This window comes from Rosa chinensis, chromosome 1 (assembly GCF_002994745.2).
Source record: "Rosa chinensis cultivar Old Blush chromosome 1, RchiOBHm-V2, whole genome shotgun sequence".
Taxonomy (NCBI): Eukaryota; Viridiplantae; Streptophyta; class Magnoliopsida; order Rosales; family Rosaceae; genus Rosa; species Rosa chinensis.
Window position 1 is genome coordinate 10,661,573 of NC_037088.1, and position 21,827 is coordinate 10,683,399.

Sequence of the window (21,827 nt, forward strand, 5' to 3'; positions counted from 1 at the left end):
TACCTCCATTAGTATGGAGAAATAACTATGTCACCAAGCATATGTAACACCCTCTTTGGGGGCCCCACAAGCCATGGCAGGACCCAACCGTGATATGCATTCCATAGCCCGATGTCCAAGCTACGCCGAGATAGTCAGAAGTGCTCAAGAGCTTGCCGGGAAGCCAAATTTCCAACCTTGCCAAGTTGCCTTCACAACATGCTTTCTAGACTAGAATAGTTGTTTTTGTATCCCACATTGGAAAGCAAGTGAAGGAAGGAGCCTCCCTTCCCTATAAAAGGGGACTCCTTCCCACTTACTCATCATCCCATTACAACTCTTGTAATCCATGTTGGGCTGCAAGGCCCAAACACAGATAGTGCAATATTCAAGTGGACGTAGTCTCCCGCTAAGGCGGGAGACGAACCACTATACTTCTCGTGTCTCATTATCTCTCTCTCTCTTCTCTCTAATGTTAATTAGAGCCTTCGCTTTCTAATGTTAACACCGCATAATCCTAATGTATTATGATTTCTTACTTTTTGCCTACTCAACTATGTTGGTAACTTAAGTTCATCTTAAAGCTTTCTATTGACTAATTGATTATGATTTCCAAGACATAAAACAACTAGATATGGTAATTGCTAGGACACAGTCATCTACAATAGCATTGGAGCATATGCCATTTTCACCTTCACACGTTATGTCATCAGACTATCCTAAGATTAAATGAAAAGAAAGCATACTTTTTTCAATCAAGCACATTCATGCAAGATCATAGTTTCTGAAGGTTGTGACCTAAATATGCATAAAGAAAATGAAAAGTTATTAAATAGAAAACTCTATCTCTTTCTAAGCTGAATAGATTCAGACTTTCACCGCTTTTAAGAGCCGAGATTAGCCTAGAATCTCAAAGCAATTGAATTTTCTTAGTTGATTCAGATAAACATTTAGAAATGGAAGCCCAGAGAACTGAGAGAACCCAGAAGACAGAAAATACAAAGAATCATTAACATTTAACCATCGAGGAGAAGTTGACTCAACTGTAAAGACAGAAAGGAGAAGAGCTGACCTTTCCGAAAAGGTTTTTGTTTTGAATTTGGTGAAGTGAAGTTGAGAAGAGAGCCACAGCCTAAGCAGAGTTTGAACAAAGGAAACATGAAATGGAACAAACAGCAACAGTGACAATTTGCAGAATTTACTGATGGAGCCCCTCAATTTCGAAAAGTTATAATTTAATTTAGACAAAAAAAATTATGAGATTCCAAATCTGAAAGGTGCGGCAATTTTTACCTTATTATTTCTTTGTTTATCCTTTTTTTTTTTTTTGAATAGAAGTTGATTGCATTAATAATCAAGCCATGAAAACAGGCCAGAGTCTAACAGAACTTACATAAGAAAATCCAGAAAATCAGATAACTTATCTAAGCCAAACTAAACTCATTAAAGTCTACAGGGACGCTCGCATGACACAAGCCTAACTAAGCAAGAATAACCTCGCTTCCTAAGGAAAAATCATTCATCTAGTCTAATTTGCCGGCACGCAATTGTGGTTCAAATCACAACTAAAAACATCTTAGAAAAGCTTATAGAGTTTACCCCTACCTAAACAAGACTTGCATCCAATTGTCTAATAGCAGAAATTAAAATCTAGTAGCTAACAACCTCGGCAACAGGTTGGTCTTCTTGCTCTTCCTTGAAAATTGCTTACTCAAATTAGGCCCAAGCCCAAACCCTAGTTCTTGAAACAGAAGCCCAAATAGGTTGCTAGGCCGTGGCCGCCGCCGCCGGCCACTGAACTTCCGGCGGTCAGCCTTTCCACAACTCCATCTCTCTTTAATTAGCAACGATCCAAAACCAGACAACTCCGGTCAAAAAAACCCCACCAGATCTGGACACTCAACGATCAGAGCACCACCAGCCAACCCAAATCTGAGCAGGGTTGTATTCGGCGCTGATCCGGGACGACCTTGACCTGCAGCGCCTCTAACCTACTCCCGTCGACTGTCGATGCTGCTCTGCAGATCGAAACCTCCGATCTGCTTCAATAAAACCACCGATCGATCTTCTCCACACACAGTCCCTCCTTGGAGGCCGATGGCACCCAAAGCCAATCTCGTAGACCTCGAGTGCCGACACTGAGCACGACATGAAACGCCGCCGTCAAAGCTAGGGTTCGCTCTCGCTCTCCCTCTCTATTCCATTTCAGATTAAGTTATCATTTCTTTGTTTATCCTACCTACTCATTACATCATATATTTTAATTTGAATATTAAATTTACTTATCTAACTCATTTCTATTTTTAGAAATATTCTTTTATGACATATCCATCTAAGGAAACCTCTCATTTGGAGTTATACCAATAAAATGATTAAAATATATTCAAGTTTTCTAACAAAATCCATGTCAAAAGATTTTTTTTTTTTTGACGAAATCTCTCATTTAATTTTCTCTTTCAGTTTCAGTAGTCGTCTATTTCAGTCTATGTCAAAAGATTAGTAAGTTAACAACTGTGAGCAATGAAGAAGAGTGATTTTATACCAAACAATACGAAAAAAAGATGCTGCTCTCTAGGTTTTCTCTTTAGGGCACAACCGGCATCTTCATCTTCTGCTTTGTCCGGTGGCGCGTTGTCAAGAAGTCGTCGCTGGACGGGTCTTCTTGTGCTCGTTTGGTTTTATAAGATGATGAACTTATCAAATATTATTGCTTCTTTGCCTTACAGAACTATTATTACTTATTTTTCTATGCAAAATCTCATTATCACTTTTTAATATGCAAAAGATCGAATGCTCTAGATTTTGGAATTGTATCATGTAGGGAATGCCATTATACCTGCATGATTCACATGGCTCATACATTTTTTTATAAGGCAATGACTCTTGGTAGGGTATTTAATTGAAAATCTTGGTGAGAATTTGCTATATAACAAAATGTTAATCAGAGGCATTGTTTGCTGTAATTATGCCTGCATGACTCATATGACATAGTCCTTTTAACAATTAATGGTTGTTTATTTGACCATGTCACATTCTTTTTTTTAGAAAATGGAAGATAGTGATGAAAATTCAGAACAAAAGAAGCAGAGAGTATAATAAATATCGAATCAGGCTTGCATTGCATAATTTAGTCCAGTAAATCATCAAACATGAGACATCACTATTGTGATTGTTCTACTCTTTAATCCTACATAGTACCAAACATGAGTCAGGTACTAGTATAGCATAAGCCAGGTTAGAGGAGTTCTAGACTGTTATAGAAATTAAGGTGGGGGCATAAGAGTCTTGTGAAACTGTTTGAGCCCAAAAGGATTTTTGGCAAGATCCTTTGGTGGGTTTAAGCCGGTGGGCCGATACCTGCGGCCCAAAAATAAAACTACTCGGGTCTGGGTTATAGCTTCGCCCATTCCGTGACTCATAAGGAGACGAAACCTTCTTGAGTTTGAGTAGTAGAGATGAAATAGGAAACTACAATTAAGAATCCTTCCAAGGCAAGGAGCAGTCGAAGCCCTAGGGTATAAATACAGGGTTAAGCAGCGAAATCAAACACCCCTCTCTCGAATCAATCAATCCCAGCGATTACCAAGCCTCCCCGGAGCAAACCTTCAACCTCGTTGAAACTCGGTGACCGCCCGCCAGTCCTAGTCTCTTCGCGAGCCGACTGTCAGCCTCACCAGATCAACCCGGCGACCGTGCTTCCAGTTCTAGTCTCCTTGCGAGCCGACTGCAGTACTACTGCCACCGATACAACCAGCGAAGCAAGGGTAACGCCCTCGCAACCCAGCGAAGCTAAAGATACGCTTTGGCAAACCTCGTGCTTTCTCAGACTTCCCAGTGATTGCTCTGCTCAACCTACAACGTTGAGTATCGATTTGGTGACCGAAGAGATCACACCCAAAGTCCTTATCCGTAAGGCAGAAGTCCTTTTCCGAAAGGCTAGAGAAGAACCCTGTGACGAGGTTGGTGCTCTCCTCGTCCACAGCGCTTGAAGAAGAAGTCAGGTCAAGGGACTACCCCAACGACTGCACCCCGCGGTGCTGGCACGCCTGCGCAATCACTCGCTCAAAAGAGACAGTTTGCACACCAACTGGTTTTGGAGCCAAACAGAAACAAACATGCCTTATATGTATGTATTTTAAAAATGGGTCTAAAAATAGTACCCAAATTTTTTTACTGATAGTTTGTCAAAGTGACCTTTGAGAAACATATATTATCCCAACTTTTGGAAGCAAAATGGGCAAATAGATTGAGGTTTATCATTGTCACTATTTAGGATGAAATCAAAAAGTTTAGGTACTACTTGCATTTGATCAAAATGTAAGTCCAGGAGTTGTTTGTTTTTGTATGACTTCTAAATTTCTTTGGTTTTCTTTCCTTTTTCAATTTCAAAGGTTATTTATAGATACCTTATTTTTTTATATGACTCAAAGTCTCTTTCCTTACTAGACCCCCTCCTATCTCTTTGAACTTTTCTCAACCGTTTCAAAATGGAGTCTCTCAAATTCACTACTTGAGTCCCATACAAATCATCATCCAGGAATTTAATGCGACTCAAATTGGTTAATCACCATGATGTGATTTAGCAAGTGGTTTTTGCTCCTTTGTGGAAGAAAATAAGTAAAAGAAATGCATTGAGGCTTAGAGTGTCAGTTTTAAATAAAGCAGGCTTGCTAGATGGAGCATTAGTTGTTGAAGATGAGAAAGACGAAGAAAAATGTGTCTTATTGCATGCCGAGAGAGATTCACGCGGCTCCGTTATTGGGTTTAATCTATCTCCCCCTAATGGTGAAATTATGATTGACAACAATGAAGATATAACTTCTCATAGACTAGAAATAGCATAAGCTGTAGGTGGAAATTATAGTTTCTACATTTTCAGCAAGTTTCTCGATAGGATGATAAAAGCTTAATGCTTTTTCATCTACCTGTCTTACTTTTAGATCCACTCTCTGATTCATCTTATCCTAGATATGAGAGTTTCTAAAAGTTTTCTCAAGTTTTCTTGAGTGGTTCTTAATTTAACTGCTTGCTGATGGATGTAATTAGCAAGATTCTCAATTCTTACTAACTTCTTTTCAATATCAAAAAGATATTGTTTTTCTTTCAAATAATCTGGCTTGATTTCAAGCTTAGCTACTGTGGAATTTATTTCTTCGAGTTGATTAATCCTTAGATTAATTCTCTTGAGTTGTTCTATGACCTTTTTAGAACTCTTGTTCCTAGATAGATGATCTAGGTATTCAATTAAGCTTGGTCTTGCATGATCAAGCTCTTCTACTCTGATCTCTCTTTGGACATGAATATGTTCGTCGTATAGAGTATTTAAAACTCTACAAATGTATTCAATGGAGTATTGATTTTCTTCAATATTCCTTGTGTGAAAGCACACTTGCCACTTCTCACTTCCTCTTTCAATCCAAAAGGCTTGGTAATTCTTACGTTTGGATTCTCTTTTGCTAGTTAAGAGAAGCCAACTCTAAGGAGTAAGCTTTTTCTTTACCTGCTTTTGTGCAAAACAAGCTCTGATACCAGCTAGAACGGATCTAACCGATGCTCAAATAATCAAGAGGCTTATGTTTTTCCTCAAGAGTTTCTTTAATTAACTTAATTTCTTCTTCAACTTGGTAGATTCTTCTCTAAACTTGGTAGATAATATCCCAATAATGGGGAGCTTTTCTACTAAGTCTTGATCTAAAATGTTTTAGTGCTCTTAACTTTTCTCGTTCTTCTCGCAACTCTTTACTAGTGACTTTGCAAGCAGAAAGCAACTCAACTCTTCTAAAGATAGAAATTAGGGCTTTTTATGGGATATGATTTTCTTATGAGCTTTTTATTTCTTTTTTTAGTTTTTATTTTACTACTTTGTGTTAGTAATAAATCACTACTCTATACCAGTAAGGCGGGTTGGGCTTTTTGTCTTGGTGTGCACTCTCATTGCCGTGTCATTCCTAGAGAGGAGACAAGTCTTTATCAGATGGGCGCAACCTCCTAGTGACAAGATGAAACAAAGTGTCATCAGGAGTTCTGGTCGACAGCATAGTGGGAAAGCAGATTTTATTGTCTTATGGCTTTATATGAGCTTTATCTTTCCGATATGTCACTATTGTGAAGCAAATGGAGTTGCCCTAGTTATCTGGTATGTCAACCCTTGCTAGTTGGTGCATGTTTTAATACATTGGATTAGTGAGAGTTCCTGTTATTATCTCTCGTTACTAATTGTTCGGGGTTTAGACTTTATTTCCCCCTTTGTATTCAACAATTTCATTAATGAAGGCTTGAGGACAGCTACACCAGCCGTTATTTCAAAAAAAAAAAAAAAAAGATAAAAGATAAAAATTATGAATAATGAAAATTAAATGTTTACCTTTAAATATAGAGGATGGATTCTAATAGTAATAAAGGTTAATTATATATTAGTGCATCTTTGAATTTTCTTTTAGCCATGAAGTCACCAACAAGTTTTTTTTTCCCTCATAAGACCACTAGATTAAAATGGGTGTTATATTTTGGATATTAAAAACCAACATATTTACATAAATGCCACTAGAGTACAAAGTCAACAATCAGTCTCTCTCCTCTCCGGCGAGGTTTTCGGTCAACTTCGGCGGGTCTCCGGTCAACCTTTGGCCAATTTCCAGCGAACTCCGCGTGACTACAAAATGTATTGTCACTAACACCAAAAGCTACTGTGGCTAGCAACAAAAGCTACTCTGATGAGATTTTCGGCAACCTCTGGCGAGGTTACAAAAGCTACTATCACTAGCAACAAAAGCTATTGTCATTAGCAACAAAAGGTACTCTGGTGAGATTTCCGGCAATCTCCGGCGAGATAACAACAGTTACTATCACCAACAACAAAAGCTACTCCTTACCAAAAAACCTATGCTCCCCAAAAAGAAAAGCTATTATTCCCGCCAACAAAAGCTACTGTCACCAATACCAACAGCTACTCTCACAAGCAATAAACGCTACTCTCACCAACACTAGAAAACTACTCTCACCATCAGCAAAATCTGCTTTTACCAACATCAAAAGCTACTCTCACCAACAACAAAAGTTACTGTCACCAACCCCAACGAGCTACTCTCACTAACATTAGGGAGTTACTCCTGTATCAAAAACTACTCTCACCATCAACAAAAGTTATTCTCACCAACACAAAAGGCTACTATCACCACCGCAAAAAACTACTTTCACCATCAACAAAATTTACTCTCACCAACGTCAAAAACTACTATCACCACTGCAAAAAGCTACAATCATCACCACCAAAATCTACCACCACCGCAAAAAACTACTATCACCACAACAAAAGGCTACTTTCACCACAACAAAAGGCTACTTTCACCATCAACAAAATCTACTCTCACCAACGTCAAAAACTACTATCACCACAGCAAAAAGCTACAATCATCACCACCAAAAGTTACTATCACCAACAACAAAAGTTATTCTCACCAACTCAAAAGACTACTATCACCACCGCAAAAAACTACTTTCACCACCAACAAAATCTACTCTCACCAACATTAAAAACTACTATCATCACTGCAAAAAGCTACAATCATCACCACCAAAAGTTAATCTCACCAACAACAAAAGATACTTTCATCAACATCAAAATTTTTTCTCACCAATAACAAAATGCAACTTTCACCAAAACCGATAGCTACTCTCACCAACTCCAAAAACTACTCTCACCAACATTGAAAACCGCTTCACTTGCTCTGTTTCTGAAATGATGCAGGTCAAGACATATATTGCCAGAATTCAACCACAAAAACAAAAAAACAAACCAGAATAAAACACCATCAGAAACATAGATACCATAACATAAAAATTGAACAATGAGGCATAAAATTAAGATCCAATTTCATTACCATAGCTCAAAACAATACAATAGCTACTCAGAAGGGTTTAAATTTAGGAGGGCAAGTAATAACCGGAGTCTGGAAGGGTCTTTTGGGATTTGGATTGGATTCACCGAAGCTTCTCTTCTTTAAACTCGACCTCACCTCACTCTCCGATCCAATTGAGAATCTGCGTGACTCACACGAAATCTCACCGCTGAAGTATGAGCACGAGGTCGAGTTCACGGAGAAACCAGAAGCCTCACTGTGAGCATTCGGTTTCTGAGAGTAGAGAATTGGAGAGATCTGAGTTGGACTCCAGTGAGGTAACTCCGATCGGAGCTTCGTCGTCGTCGTCGTCTTCAGGCGTGGCGGCGCCGTTTCGAGGTTTTGCAAGCTTGGACCGATTGGAATCTCACCATATCAGAGGCGGCGGTCGCCGAAATCGGATGGGGAGAGAGAGAGTGTCGTGCCGACGATCGCCAGAATCAGAGGCAAAAACCAAAGACATGAAAAATCTGTGGTTGAGTAGAGAGAGAGAGAGAGAGAGAGGTACCGGCGTAAGGCTGATGGAATTAATTGGGTTTCTTAAGTGGGAGGGTAAAATTGTCAGGAATGAATTAATTTGTGAAAGCAGATGGCCTTATGTATACAAGAAAAATTAAGTGGCCTTATCACTAATTAAAGTTTCAAAAGTTCACTTGTGTGTAATTTTCTATAGCAATAAATGCTTAAAATCATAAATTCAAGATATGAACCCACCAAGCTCCGTCATAAAGGAAAAAAAAAAAAATATATATATATATATATATATATATATAATATTTTTTTAGAGTAACGGTAAAACTAAAAAAGTAAAAGTAAAAAGTAAAGTGATGAAAGTTAAAAGGATAAATACGGGTAAAAGGGCAAAAGTGAAAATATGAAAATATAATGGAGTTTTTTGTCATTACCCACTCTATTCTGACCTTTCTTTTGGTCTTTCCCTGAAAATAAATAGAGCTCCAGCCTTTTTCAACCTGTATATAAAACCTTCTCTAGTTCTATTCGAACTTAAGACTTGTTTTTGGCTTTGCCTCTGTGCTTTGGGTGAGTTTTCTGCTTGTGCTCATCAAATTTTCTCGTTAGAATTATATATTCGCAAGATCAGCTCTATTGCATTCCATTTAACTCGAGCCTCAAGAAACCAAATTTCCTATAGAAATCTTGGGCAGTCTTCATCAATGGGGTTTTCACCATTCTTCCCAAACCCTCTGTTTCCTCTTGTCAAAAACCCTAACAAGCGTAGAGCTTCTCCACCACCAAGTAAGAAGCAAAAGGTAGCTGATGATGAGATCGACACAGATCAAGAAGGCATTGAGCAACTCCGCGACGTCGTTTCTGTCAGTGGAGTCAATCTTGTGGAAGAGCAAGAGCGCATGCTGTTGCTTTCGGGGCCCAAGAAGCAGCAAGCATCTCGAAAACTTGTGCTTCAAGAAAACCAAGAAGGGCTGGTTTTGCAGAAGATTCCCCTGCAGAAAAAGTTGGCGGGAATCATGGGGAGTTGTGGTTTGAGAATTGGTGTTGACAAAGATGTGGAGAGATGCTTGGCAATGTGTGTGGAGGAGAGAATGAGGGGGATCATATGCAATTTGATAAGACAGTCGAAGCAGCGAGTTGATTGTGAAAAATCGAGACATCACACTGTTTCTACATCTGATGTGAAGCAAAAAATTATGATTGTCAACAAGAAAGCTAGGGAAGAGTTGCAGGAAAAGGCTCAGAAGCATAATGAAGCTAAGGTTAGCACTAACGGATTTGAGGGTGTCAAGGATAAACATGACGACGGACATGACAAAATGAGGAGAAATACAGCAGCAGCAAATGTTGCTGCCCTTGCTGCTCTTGGAGGACATGACATATTGGCGAAATGGCAACTTAAGGCGGATCAGCTGGCCCGGGAGAAGAGTCGAGGTAAAGATGTAAATCACAAGGCTACATCAACTGCTGGAAGAACAATGAATGGCAATGTAGAAGCGGAGAAAAGGGGCGGTGTAGAAGCTTTGGTGTCTGCAGCTGGAAGTGCTGTCGGAAAGTTTGGGAGGAATTGCCAAGTTATGATGATGCCTCAAACAATGGTGGCTAGTACTCGTAGTATATCTGTCAAGGATGTGATTGCTGTTCTGGAAAAGGAGCCTCAGATGTCCAAGTCTACTCTGATCTATTTGCTAATGAACACTGCTAGCCGGTGAATAATCCGAAAGTGCTAAACACTAGTGTATATGAGAGATTCCTAGAGCTAAGGTCTTTAAACTGTTACTATCAGCTCCTCTTCATTACCTGCAGAATGGCTGTTTGGAGTTCCTAGGATCAATTTCTTTACGCCAGAAAATATGTAGCAGCTGAGCACACATATGGTCTAGGCTTTTTGATCCTTAGGTAGATTGAGAACAAGATTTACTAGAATCTGTCATTCTGTGCAAATATTAGTATGCAATGAAGGTGAAATTGTTGTGTACTTTGAATACTTTTTTTTCCCCAAACTGTTGTTGTTGTTGATTTTCCTTTCCTTTCAGTTTACCATCCTGTTAATTTATATTGGAAAGCTGCAAATCATATTAACCTTGACGACGTAGGCACACCTACAAGCCTATGTGTGTAGGCGCAACAGTGTCACTTTTCTATAATTGCTATTCATAGCTTCAGTTTTACCACATGTACAAAAGAAGTAATTTTGGTCGGGGGAGTCAAGGTGTGAGGAATTTGATTAAAGTAGGAGGGAACAGAGATTCAGATCATAAAAGCAGGGAACAGAGATGTGATTCACACTCATGAACAAAATTTGGCGAACATGTTTGTACTCAATAGGATTCTTGTTTGGAATGGGTACAAATGTTATGGCCTCTTACAGTAGTCGTTACATTATGTCTTTTTGTCTGTTCAATTTGAGAGACACCGGCAATTACATCAGCTTATAATGGCAAAACAAAATGAAACTTTTTCTAGCTTTTTCTTGCAAGTGCAGGAGCCTAGTCCTACATCACTTATGATTGCCCCAAAAATCTCTATAAAACTATGATAAACTACAAAGTCCTGAGCCTCAGCTACTATTTCTGGGCTGCATCTCTGCTTTCAGCAGAGTCTCCAGATCATCATAATGAATGAGAGAATAGTGAAATATATCAAGCTACAAGTTCTCAACACTAGGGCCAACTGCCAGGAAGCCACCATAAGTCCCAGTTTCCGAGCTAGGATCTGAGAAAGAAGAAATCTCAAATTGAGACTCCAAAAGTTCGATACATGAGCTGGAATTAATAGACACAACATAAGGGCCAAACAATATGGGTGAAATGAGTGTTGTGTCTGAATCGACAGAACATGCATATGGAATTACTTCCCAAGTCATCTTCTTGCATGCTGTTCCAATCTGGTATTCCCTCTGCTGTTCATGCATGCCTTCCCATTTGAAGCACATTAGATAATATAGAGTTCACTGTTTAGGTACTACATACACTACACCATGTCTAGTTGGGAACTCTTCTTGGTATTTGTTTTTGCATATTGGATAACTTAAATTATACATTACTGAAATGAAATGAAATTGTCTGGTTTTACCTTCTTAAGATTACCCAGGGTATAACTAGCTTCATATTTACCCTTCAATACATAGTAGAAGTATCTTTTCCTTGAATGGCTCACAATAGCCACTGAAAAGAGAAGAGCTAGCTCCTCATATGCATTCTCAGTCAAGAGGGCTGGGAGTAGAAACTATTCAAACATGTAGCACAAGTTGGTTTCTGAATTGAAGCAGGACACAACACAGAGATTCAACATAAGCTTAACAGGTCCCATGATAAAACCATTGGAACAAAAAAAGAAAGAAAAAGCACACGGATAATGAAGAGTTAACAAGAATCACTATGCATATTTCGATATCATTTGGAAAAAAGAATAGTATAAGATCAATAGTCAGAAACAAAGAGATCCAATGGTGCACTCTTAAATAAAGAGTTATTAATACACTCAATTGTATCTTGCCATAATACCCTTGACCAAATCCAATATATGAAAATAGTCATAAAAAACAAAAGAGTGTTGAAGGAATATCGATTTAGTGTGCCTTATCAAACTAGGAGTAGCAATAGGAGAGAAGGTTCTAGATTTCCCAATCCTACACGGATTGGTATTCCTTGTAACATTAGAACTAGCACTTTGTAATCCCTATATATAGGGCTCCTATTCTCAATAATAAGAACACATCTCTCTCATCAATCTCTCTCAAATACATTATACTTAAACACGTTATCAGCACGACTCTAACCACAAAACAGAAAACCAAAACTCATTCACAAATCAGCCCCTAGCCCGAGCTAGCCGAGCCTTCGCTGCAGCCCGAGCGCCCGTACGCTTGCAACCTTGCACAGCAGCCCCTGCTGCCCCCTCCCTGCAGCCCTGCGTTCCAGCCTGCTGCCACCGAAGCATCCCTGCTGCGCAAACAAGCCAACGCACACCCACTGCATCTTTTTCCCGTTCCTGTGCACATCCGTCTTCTTGCAAGCCTCGAAACGTCTAGTTCGGAAGCTCAGATCGAAAAACTTTCTTCATCAAAGTTGTTCGTCTCTGTCTCTTCCATCTAACCTCCGAATTTCAGCCTTATCGGAGTCATATTGAGATCTGTACACCAATCGAGGTACAAGCTGTTCAGAACAGAATCTACTCGGATTGCTTCGCTCCATCACGCCTGCATCGACACGCGCGTGATCCAAATACAAGTAAGTATTCAAAAGAGTAAGTTTTGAAGTTCCTATAATTTCAGAATTTATATTTCTTCTTCTTTTCTCGGGGACTTGAAAACCTCCCTTCTTCTACATCCCACCTTTCTTATAACGTGGGTTCGATTTTTGAGAAAAGCGGAATCGTGGGGATTCACGCAATTAACGAACTAAGAGCGTTCGTAAGACTTCGGACTAAGAGCGTCCGTAAGCATCGATTTAACGAACTAAGAGCGTTCGTAAGCTACGGACTAAGAGCGTTCGTGAGCATAGATTTTGACCATTTAAACATCATTGTTTCGGTCTAATCCAATTATTCTTGGAAATCGATTTCTTGGTAGCATAGCTCGGAAATCTTATTTAGTTTTCGTGGAAGCATTGACTCCGAAACTAACTTGTTTTTGTTTCATCTTTCAGGATGTCAAACACAAACAAACTCGATTTTGTTCCATTGGATTATGCAGGCAAAAGGTACTTAATTTGGGTCACTGATGTCGAGATCCACCTCATTGCCCGTGATTTATTGCATACAATCCAAGAGCTTTGTCTTATAGAAACAGCTCCAGACCCTCAAACTGAGAAAGATAATTCCAAGGCACTTGCCTTTATGAAACGTCACATGGATAGTGACCTCCAGTTTGAGTTCATAAATGAGGATAGCGCCATAAAGCTTTGGCATGCGCTTCGCGAACGATATGGCAATGTTCGTGACTCCATTCTTCCGAATACAGAAGCAGAATGGAACGATCTTCGCTTCTATGAATTTGACACTGTCATGCAATTTTATTCGGAAGCTCTCAGCATCAAAGCAATGATGCGTCTCTGTGGAAAAACAATCACAGAAGACCAATTGATTGAGAAAACCCTCAATACCTTCCCCGTCTATGCTATGAGGTCCTCTGACTTATTCCGGACTCATGTAAATGCAAGGCGAATCACAAGTTTTCAACAGCTTATTGAAGCTATGGTCACTACTGAAAGACATGGCAATGAACTTGTGAAAAGAAGATTTGATAGGCTTCAAGATAGCTATCAAGAGCATCGTCCTATGGCTAGAGAAAGTCGCCATCGACGTCATGATCCATACGATCGAAATGCTCAAGAAGGTAATCGCTCAAGGCGACAATCCCACGACCGTAGGAGGCGTGATTTTGAGGGAAATAGGGTTGGAAACCATGGAGCCAACGTTGGCCATGGGCACCACTTTCCAACGCCACCAGTCCTAGGGACTATGCATATTGCGCCAATGCGCCTCAATCAAGGGAGAATCCTCTTTATGGTGTCTATTTCTGATATGGAACGTCTGATCAATGGACCTGAATTTGCAATGTACCTACGAAGGTAGTCGCATCATGGTGATCAAGACTTCGAGTTCACAAAGACTTTAAATCTGGCGATGAAGACAAAATACCGCAGATTTTTATTTATAGTCTTTTATTTTTCCAAGAATTATGTCATGGCAATTATACCCTATATCAATAAAATGACTTATTGTATTAACTCTTTCCCTCTAGGCGTACTCAAGAGTACTTGTGATGTCTAGGCAAGGTTTGATCTGAGAGAACGGTTTTAAAAGTGAGCAACGCTCCACCAAAATCTCGCCTTACCTTACCTGGTCACAACTAAATTGAAATTGCCGAACGGATAGAGTGACTACGATTTGTCTACGATTTGATTTTTATATTGGATTAGATTATGGTCACGAAACTTTGGTGTCATCATTGGATATTATTAATAAAGTATCGATTTATTTTATCTCATGTCGTAGACATGTTTTTCGAACTTTATTATTTCAAAGATATAAGAGCCAATGGTTTTCATGTGGAAACACATTGTGAGAATGGACAAGAGTTCCTTTGCATCACCTCTAATGACTACGGACATAAACGAGTATTAGAGAAACTTATGTGTCGCTCTAGTGGGTTGTATGCAACCACTATTCGAGTCATTGAATCCAACCATGTCATGAGAGATGATTTATGGGATTCCGACAAGTACAGGCTTTGGCACCACCGTTTGGGACACCCAGGTCGTGACATGATGATCCGTATATTAAAGACTTCACCCGGACATCCCTTTTTCAGAACGAAAGGAAGTAAAACTCGAAATTTGGATCAAGGAGGAGCACCTGCGCCTCACGGTGCCTTCCCCCTTCAAGTCCGGCCACCACTAGCCGGCGCCGCCATCCCCCTGCGGCTCAAGGGTGGCTTTGACGCCACCTCTGCTCCTCTGACTCAAATTTCGACTTCTAAAGTCCATTGTGACTTCATGGCTCAACCAAAATCCTCATTGGTTGTTTCCAAAGCCCATCATTCGTTCTGCAAAGCCTGCTCTTTAGCAAAGTTAGGATCGAGACCATCCTATGCAAAGGACACCAAAGAAAATATACCATTCTTGCAAAGAATCCAAGGTGATATTTGTGGACCTATTCAACCACCATGCGGACCATTTAGATATTTTGTGGTGTTGGTTGATGCATCGACACGCTGGTCACATGTCATGCTATTGTCCACAAGGAACGCTGCATTTGCTAAACTCCTAGCACAAATAATTAAGTTACGGGCTCACCACCCTGATCATCCCATTAAGTCTATAAGATTAGACAATGCTGGGGAGTTTACATCAAAGACTTTTGATGATTATTGCATGTCCATTGGGATTGATGTTGAACATCCTGTTCCTCATGTTCATACCCAAAATGGTCTCGCAGAAGCCACCATTAAACGACTACAAATGGTTGATCGAGCATTGGTGATGCGCACCAATCTCCCTATTTCTGCTTGGGGCTATGCAATATTGCATGCAGCTGTGCTTATTCGTCTGAGGCCCACTGCCAATCAACCCTTCTCTGCGTCCCAGATGGTTACTGGGTATGAGCCTGATGTCTCACACTTACGCATATTTGGGTGTGCAGTCTATGTGCCTATTGCGCCGCCACAGCGCACCAAAATGGGTCCTCAAAGACGATTAGGCCTTTATGTTGGATATGATTCTCCAACAATTATCCGCTACATAGAACCCTTGACAGGCGATCTCTTTACCGCTAGATTTGCGGATTGTCACTTCAATGAGACAGTCTTCCCGTCGTTAGGGGGAGATAAGAACATCAATGTTCAACAGGAACGACAGGAATTGTCGTGGTCTGTCCCCACTCTGTCTCATCTTGATCCCCGAACCGCACAGTCAGAAATTGAAGTGCGGAGAATTCTCGATCTTCAGAACGTAGCAGATTCGATGCCTGATGCGTTTTCTGATATCGCTAAAGTGACGAGATCACACATACCTGCTGCAAACGTGCCTGCAAGGATTGATGTCCCTAAAAGTAGAGGACATGACGCCAACTCAAGAATGCATGAGCATGGCGCCAACATCCCATCTCTCAATGATGGTGACGTTGTGGCTAGGCCCACGGCTCCCGCCAAGAAGCGCGGGAGGCCCATAGGTTCGATGGATTCTCGCCCAAGAAAGAAAGCGAGTTCGGCACAAAATAATCCATTAATCATCGATGTAAATAATCCATCTCATGAGAATATTCCGGATTATGGTTATGTCCAAGAGACATCATTGGGGGACGCTCCAATGTCAGAACCAACTCCAGAGAATAGAGAGATCTCCATAAATTACACTAGTGTACATGAGATGATGGATAGAAATTCTATGGCGATTGATGATGCATTTGCATATCATATTGCAAAAGGAATTATAGAATTTGATGATATCGAACCTCGCTCTGTTGAAGAATGTCAACAAAGAGCGGATTGGCCTAAATGGAAAGATGCAATCCAGGTTGAATTGGATTCACTAACAAAGAGACAGGTATTTGGGCCTGTAACGCAGACACCCCCAAGTGTAAAGCCTGTTGGCCATAAATGGGTCTTTGTTAGAAAGCGTAATGAGAAAAATGAGGTTGTTAGATACAAAGCCCGCCTTGTGGCGCAAGGTTTCTCACAACACCCTGGAATTGACTACGAGGAGACATATTCTCCCGTAATGGACGTTATAACGTTCCGCTACCTTGTCAGTTTGGTAGTTTCCGAAAAACTTGACATGCAGCTTATGGATGTGGTTACAGCATATCTCTATGGGGATCTAGATTCAGAGATATATATTAAGGTTCCAGATGGACTTCAATTACCCAAATCAAGTGGCTCTAAACCACGGAGCGCGTTTTCAATAAGATTAAAACGCTCACTATATGGATTAAAACAATCCGGACGGATGTGGTATAACCGTCTAAGTGACTACTTGATTGGGAAGGGATATATTAACAATGAAATATGCCCATGCGTGTTCATTAAAAGAACAAGTTCCGGATTTGCAATCGTAGCAGTTTATGTCGATGACATGAACCTAATTGGAACTCTAGATGAGTTGAAGGTAACTGCTAAATACTTGAAATCCGAATTTGAGATGAAAGATCTTGGGAAAACACGGTTTTGTCTCGGTTTAGAACTCGAGCACCGTAGTGATGGAATCTTGATCCATCAGTCTGCATATACTCAGAAAATCCTAAGGCGCTTTAATGAAGATAAAGCAAAGCCTACGAGTACTCCCATGATCGGCCGTAGTCTTGAGCCCGGAAAAGATCCGTTTCGTCCAAGGGATGAGGACGAAGAACCATTAGAGGCCGAGGTGCCCTATTTGAGTGCAATAGGCGCATTATTGTACTTAGCTCAATGCACAAGACCGGATATCTCATTCGCAGTGAACTTGTTAGCTCGACATAGCTCTGCGCCAACACGCCGCCATTGGATTGGTATAAAGACAATCTTTCGATACCTAAGAGGTACGATTGATATGGGCCTATTCTATCCCTACAGAGAGAAAAGGAATGACGGAAAATTGGGATTGGACCCCAAGAGGCAAAACGCCCCCGTCCATGGAATGGCCGCCGGCCATGTTGCCGCCGCCGGCGCCGCCACCGCTCATGGTGGCCGGCATTCTCCTATCTCCCTCCATCAAAACGACAATGATGTCTTGATGGGTTTTGCTGATGCAGGGTACCTCTCTGACCCTCACAAAGGTCGCTCCCAAACTGGTTATGTCTTTACCATGGGAAGCACTGCGATATCTTGGAGGTCTACAAAACAGACCCTTGTTGCTACTTCCTCAAATCATGCAGAGATTATTGCTCTACATGAAGCTGTACGTGAATGTGTATGGCTAAGGTCCGTAATTCGACACATTCAAGGAAGTTGTGGTTTGAAGTCTACCACAAATGAACCTACATGCATTTATGAGGATAATGCAGCTTGTATTGAACAAATGAAGTTAGGTTTCATCAAGGGCGACAACACCAAGCATATATCGCCTAAGTTCTTTTATAATCAGCAACAACAATCACTCCTAAAGATTGAAGTGAATCAAATCCGATCAGAGGATAATGTAGCGGACTTATTCACTAAGTCGTTACCTAAATCCACCTTCGAGAAACATGTGAAGAGCATCGGATTGAGAAAGTTATCCGAACTCCCACGATTATAGCAATCAGGGGGAGATATCGACATCAGGGGGAGTTATGATGTCTACATGTTCGATCTCGAAGAGTGAAGGACGTGTTGTGCTCTTTTTGTCCTTTGACCAGGGTTATTTTTATCCCACAGGGTTTTTGTTACCTGGCAAGGTTTTTAACGAGGCAACGGATGAAGCGTCACCACCAAGTTTGAAGCGGCACAAGGGGGAGTGTTGAAGGAATATCGATTTAGTGTGCCTTATCAAACTAGGAGTAGCAATAGGAGAGAAGGTTCTAGATTTCCCAATCCTACACGGATTGGTATTCCTTGTAACATTAGAACTAGCACTTTGTAATCCCTATATATAGGGCTCCTATTCTCAATAATAAGAACACATCTCTCTCATCAATCTCTCTCAAATACATTATACTTAAACAAAGAGAAGACTCTTTACCCTCAAGCCCATCCCGATGGTGCCTGTTGCTACCCGCAAGATTGTTACATAGACTGCCACCAATCACTAGATCAAACCCACCAAAGGAACTGATATAATGCTCTAAGCGGTTAGCATTCAACTCTTGCACATCAGCAAGGTGATACAAGTTCCCTCTCTGGTTTGTCTGCTCCCACCAACACCTCACAACATTTCTGCTCAACTCTGATATCTCCACTGACACAACATTCTTCATCGGGATACCAAGACGATGAAGAGCTATCTCTGCACCACCAATCCCAGAGAAAAGAGAGAGGGCATTGATGCCATTGGGAAATCGATCTTTCAAAACTAACAGGTGATAAGTCACTGTATCAATCTGAAGAAGTGGAACCCATAAGTAAAATGTAATAGCAGAGTATGCAATAAAAGTGAATTACTATAATAGAAAGTGTTCAAATATAAAGTTCATTAGATAACAGCGAAATATACAAGTCTACTCAAAAACTGTCATGCTTCAGCAGACCAGAAGTGAAAAACGAAGCAAATATAACTGCACGTGGTAAAGTGAAACTGTAGCAAATATAACTGCACGTGGTAAAGTGAAACTGTAGGAAATATAAATGCAAACGAACCCATGAGCAAATTTAATAGCAGAGAATATCTAAATGCCAATGAATCATTAGCAAAGGTAATTTCTAAATACTTGGACAACTGATAGAAAGGTTGAAACATAAAGTTCACTTATAGAGATGTTGAAATACAGATCATGCTTGGGAACAGAACAAAAAACTAAAGCAAATGGAACTGTCTGAAAATATTCAGTATTATTCATTACATGAACTGAACAATAAGGAAGAAAGAAATGTTCAATGCATATGGAAGTAGAAAGAACTTTACCTGGAATGAATTTCCCATTGACTTGTATCTAACTGTCCTGCTTATTCCCCTTGTGTGGTCCCTTAAGAACCCCAAAAGCATTTCAACTTCATCAAGCTCAAGTGGGGCCACCTTTTTCTTTCCTACCCAAACAAGATTCCACTTGCGGCATTCATAAAGAACATAGCGACGGACACTTTCAGGTGGGATTTCATCTTCGTCATAGTCTTTAAGAGCCTTCATGATCCTCTCAGTAATTGTTGCACTAGCAAGGCAAGTCTGTAAGCAATTTAGCTCATCCCAAGTAGGCCACCACCTCCTTGTCATGGGAAATGCATCAAATATAGTTTGTGGTGGAAGGGGAACGAGAGGAAATCTGTTTTTGATTGGAAGATTGTGAACATAACCCCTTTTTCTTGCAGCAGCACAAAAATATTTCTAATCAACAAACTCAGGCTTCACATCATACAAAAAGTGGGTTATTGTGCTCCAAACTCCTTTAGGAGTCAATGCCACATTCTCATAGTAAAAATAAGGAGGTCCTATGGGATTTGACAGAGATCAGCTGGAGTCCTAAACCTAGTCATTGGATTTGGGAGATGAATTGCATCAGCATCTTCCCCTATGATCTGGTTTCCATATCCCATAGTCCTTTTCCTTTTCAGCAATGGAGATTCATAAAGTTTCATTTTATTTCTTCTCAGGATACTCACTCCGCAGATGTGTACGCTGTAACAGTTGAACCAGCAGTTATGATCTACCAGAAAAGGAATATGTAGATAAACTGATTCTTCGTCCAAAATTTAACATTGAATATCAGCAAGAAAGACAAATAATACCATCTTTTGAAGTGGAAAATGGGCATCTTCTGCCTTTGAAATTTGAGCAGCTGATATGAAATCAGTCAAAATCAACAAGTGACGAGTCAATACCTGCAATGTTTGAATGAGAGAAAACAGGAGTAAGTTAATAGAGATAGGTAACAACATATATAGAATTGACAAAGAGACTGAGGATGAATGGCATCACCAACTGACTGAACTAGCAGAAAGTGGTTTATTGTCCAAGTCAAAGAAACTAGTAAACCTGGTTGGATTTCCTACTAAACAACAGATAATATTAGGAAGGAGTTTTGTGGCCCCAAAATCACTGGCCTTTTTATGCTATGAAAAACATTGTAGCCTAGTTCCACGAGATTATCCTACCATACAGCTCCAGTTACATGATTGTGATACTGATTCCTGACTACCCAGAAAGGAACCAATATAATTTTTGGATGTGTTGAAGATGAAATCAGAGTGTTAGACCCTAAACGAAATTGTTCTAGCTATACTTCTGAAGTTTGGTTTTGAGCTAAAAATATGCATATACCTAAAGGAAGTAAATAGCAGTATACAGAACATCAACACAATCATCAAAAAGAATTAAAGCATAGAGATAAATCTGTACATGAGAATTCTCCAAGAAATAAAGTTATACCGCATCTTTCTATTGCCATTGAAGCCTCCAATTCATTGTACCCCATTTTAACCAAGGACATAAAGTTTTGTCTCCGCCTCAGATGTAGGATCGATGGCTACCTCCAAAAATAGTTGATTAATTTTCTGTGAAGTCCACATATGTAACATGCAAGTGTCATTGCCATGAACTAATAATCCCATGTAAATTGATGTACTAGCCTATAGATGATGAGGAAGTGCCATCAGTATTGCAAAACAATGTAATATCATGTGGCGTGGATGATGGAGATTCTTATCAAAAAGGGCCAATGGCATCTACAGTATTCAAGACATTAACTACCTCATCATCAGAGCTATCTGACAAACCATTTAGAATGCCCCCATCATAGTCTGAAGAAAAGAGATCCGGGTCAATTTGTTGCTGTTCTTGAGGAGAGCACTGTTGTGATGCCCCGGAAATTCGTAATTATTTTCCGAGGATTTTCCGGAATTAATTTTATAACAGTTGGACGATTTCGTGGCTTGTGGACGGAGCGGAAGTGTTTCGGACGAATTTTTATTCGAAAAGTATGGTTTTAGGGGGTTTGAAAAGGTTGACTTTTTATACGTTGGGATTCTCCGAAAACTTCCTTCACAAAAGTTGTAGAGCGCGTCGATACGAGTTCGTGGATATGTAGAACGCGAGAATCGGAGTTCGTATGAGGAAGTTATGGCCATTGGAAGGAATTTCCATTTTGGTATAAATAGAAGTTTCCCAAGTTGGAAACTTACTATTTTCATTTCTTCCATTTTCGGAAGTTACTTCTCTCTCTCTTCTCTCTCGGCTGCTACCTTCAGAATCGAAATAAACCGCCTGACCCGACCCGAACCCGGCGTTCCGACCCGGCTTTTCCGGCCAACTGCGGCGGTCTCCGGCCGTGAAACTTGACCAGCAGGGTCGTCTCCTCCGTCTGGTCGTCCCTCTGGTGGTCTCTATCGCCGATTCTTCTCCACGGCGGCGCTGCAAGGCGGTGCAGCCTTGT

At 40.4% G+C, this 21,827-nt stretch overlaps 1 protein-coding gene and 1 pseudogene across 1 annotated transcript; one reads left to right on the forward strand and one right to left on the reverse strand.

The window, feature by feature from the left end:
• Positions 1-9,052: 9,052 nt before the first annotated feature.
• Positions 9,053-10,966, forward strand: LOC112200595 (transcription initiation factor TFIID subunit 4b-like). Its single transcript, XM_024341629.2, has 2 exons — positions 9,053-10,039; positions 10,883-10,966. Exons 1-2 carry the CDS (start codon positions 9,053-9,055, stop codon positions 10,964-10,966), a joined length of 1,071 nt encoding a protein of 356 aa, XP_024197397.1.
• A 7,402-nt stretch (positions 10,967-18,368) lies between these two features.
• On the reverse strand, positions 18,369-21,366 carry LOC112181868 (annotated as a pseudogene).
• Between the last annotated feature and the right edge of the window lie 461 nt (positions 21,367-21,827).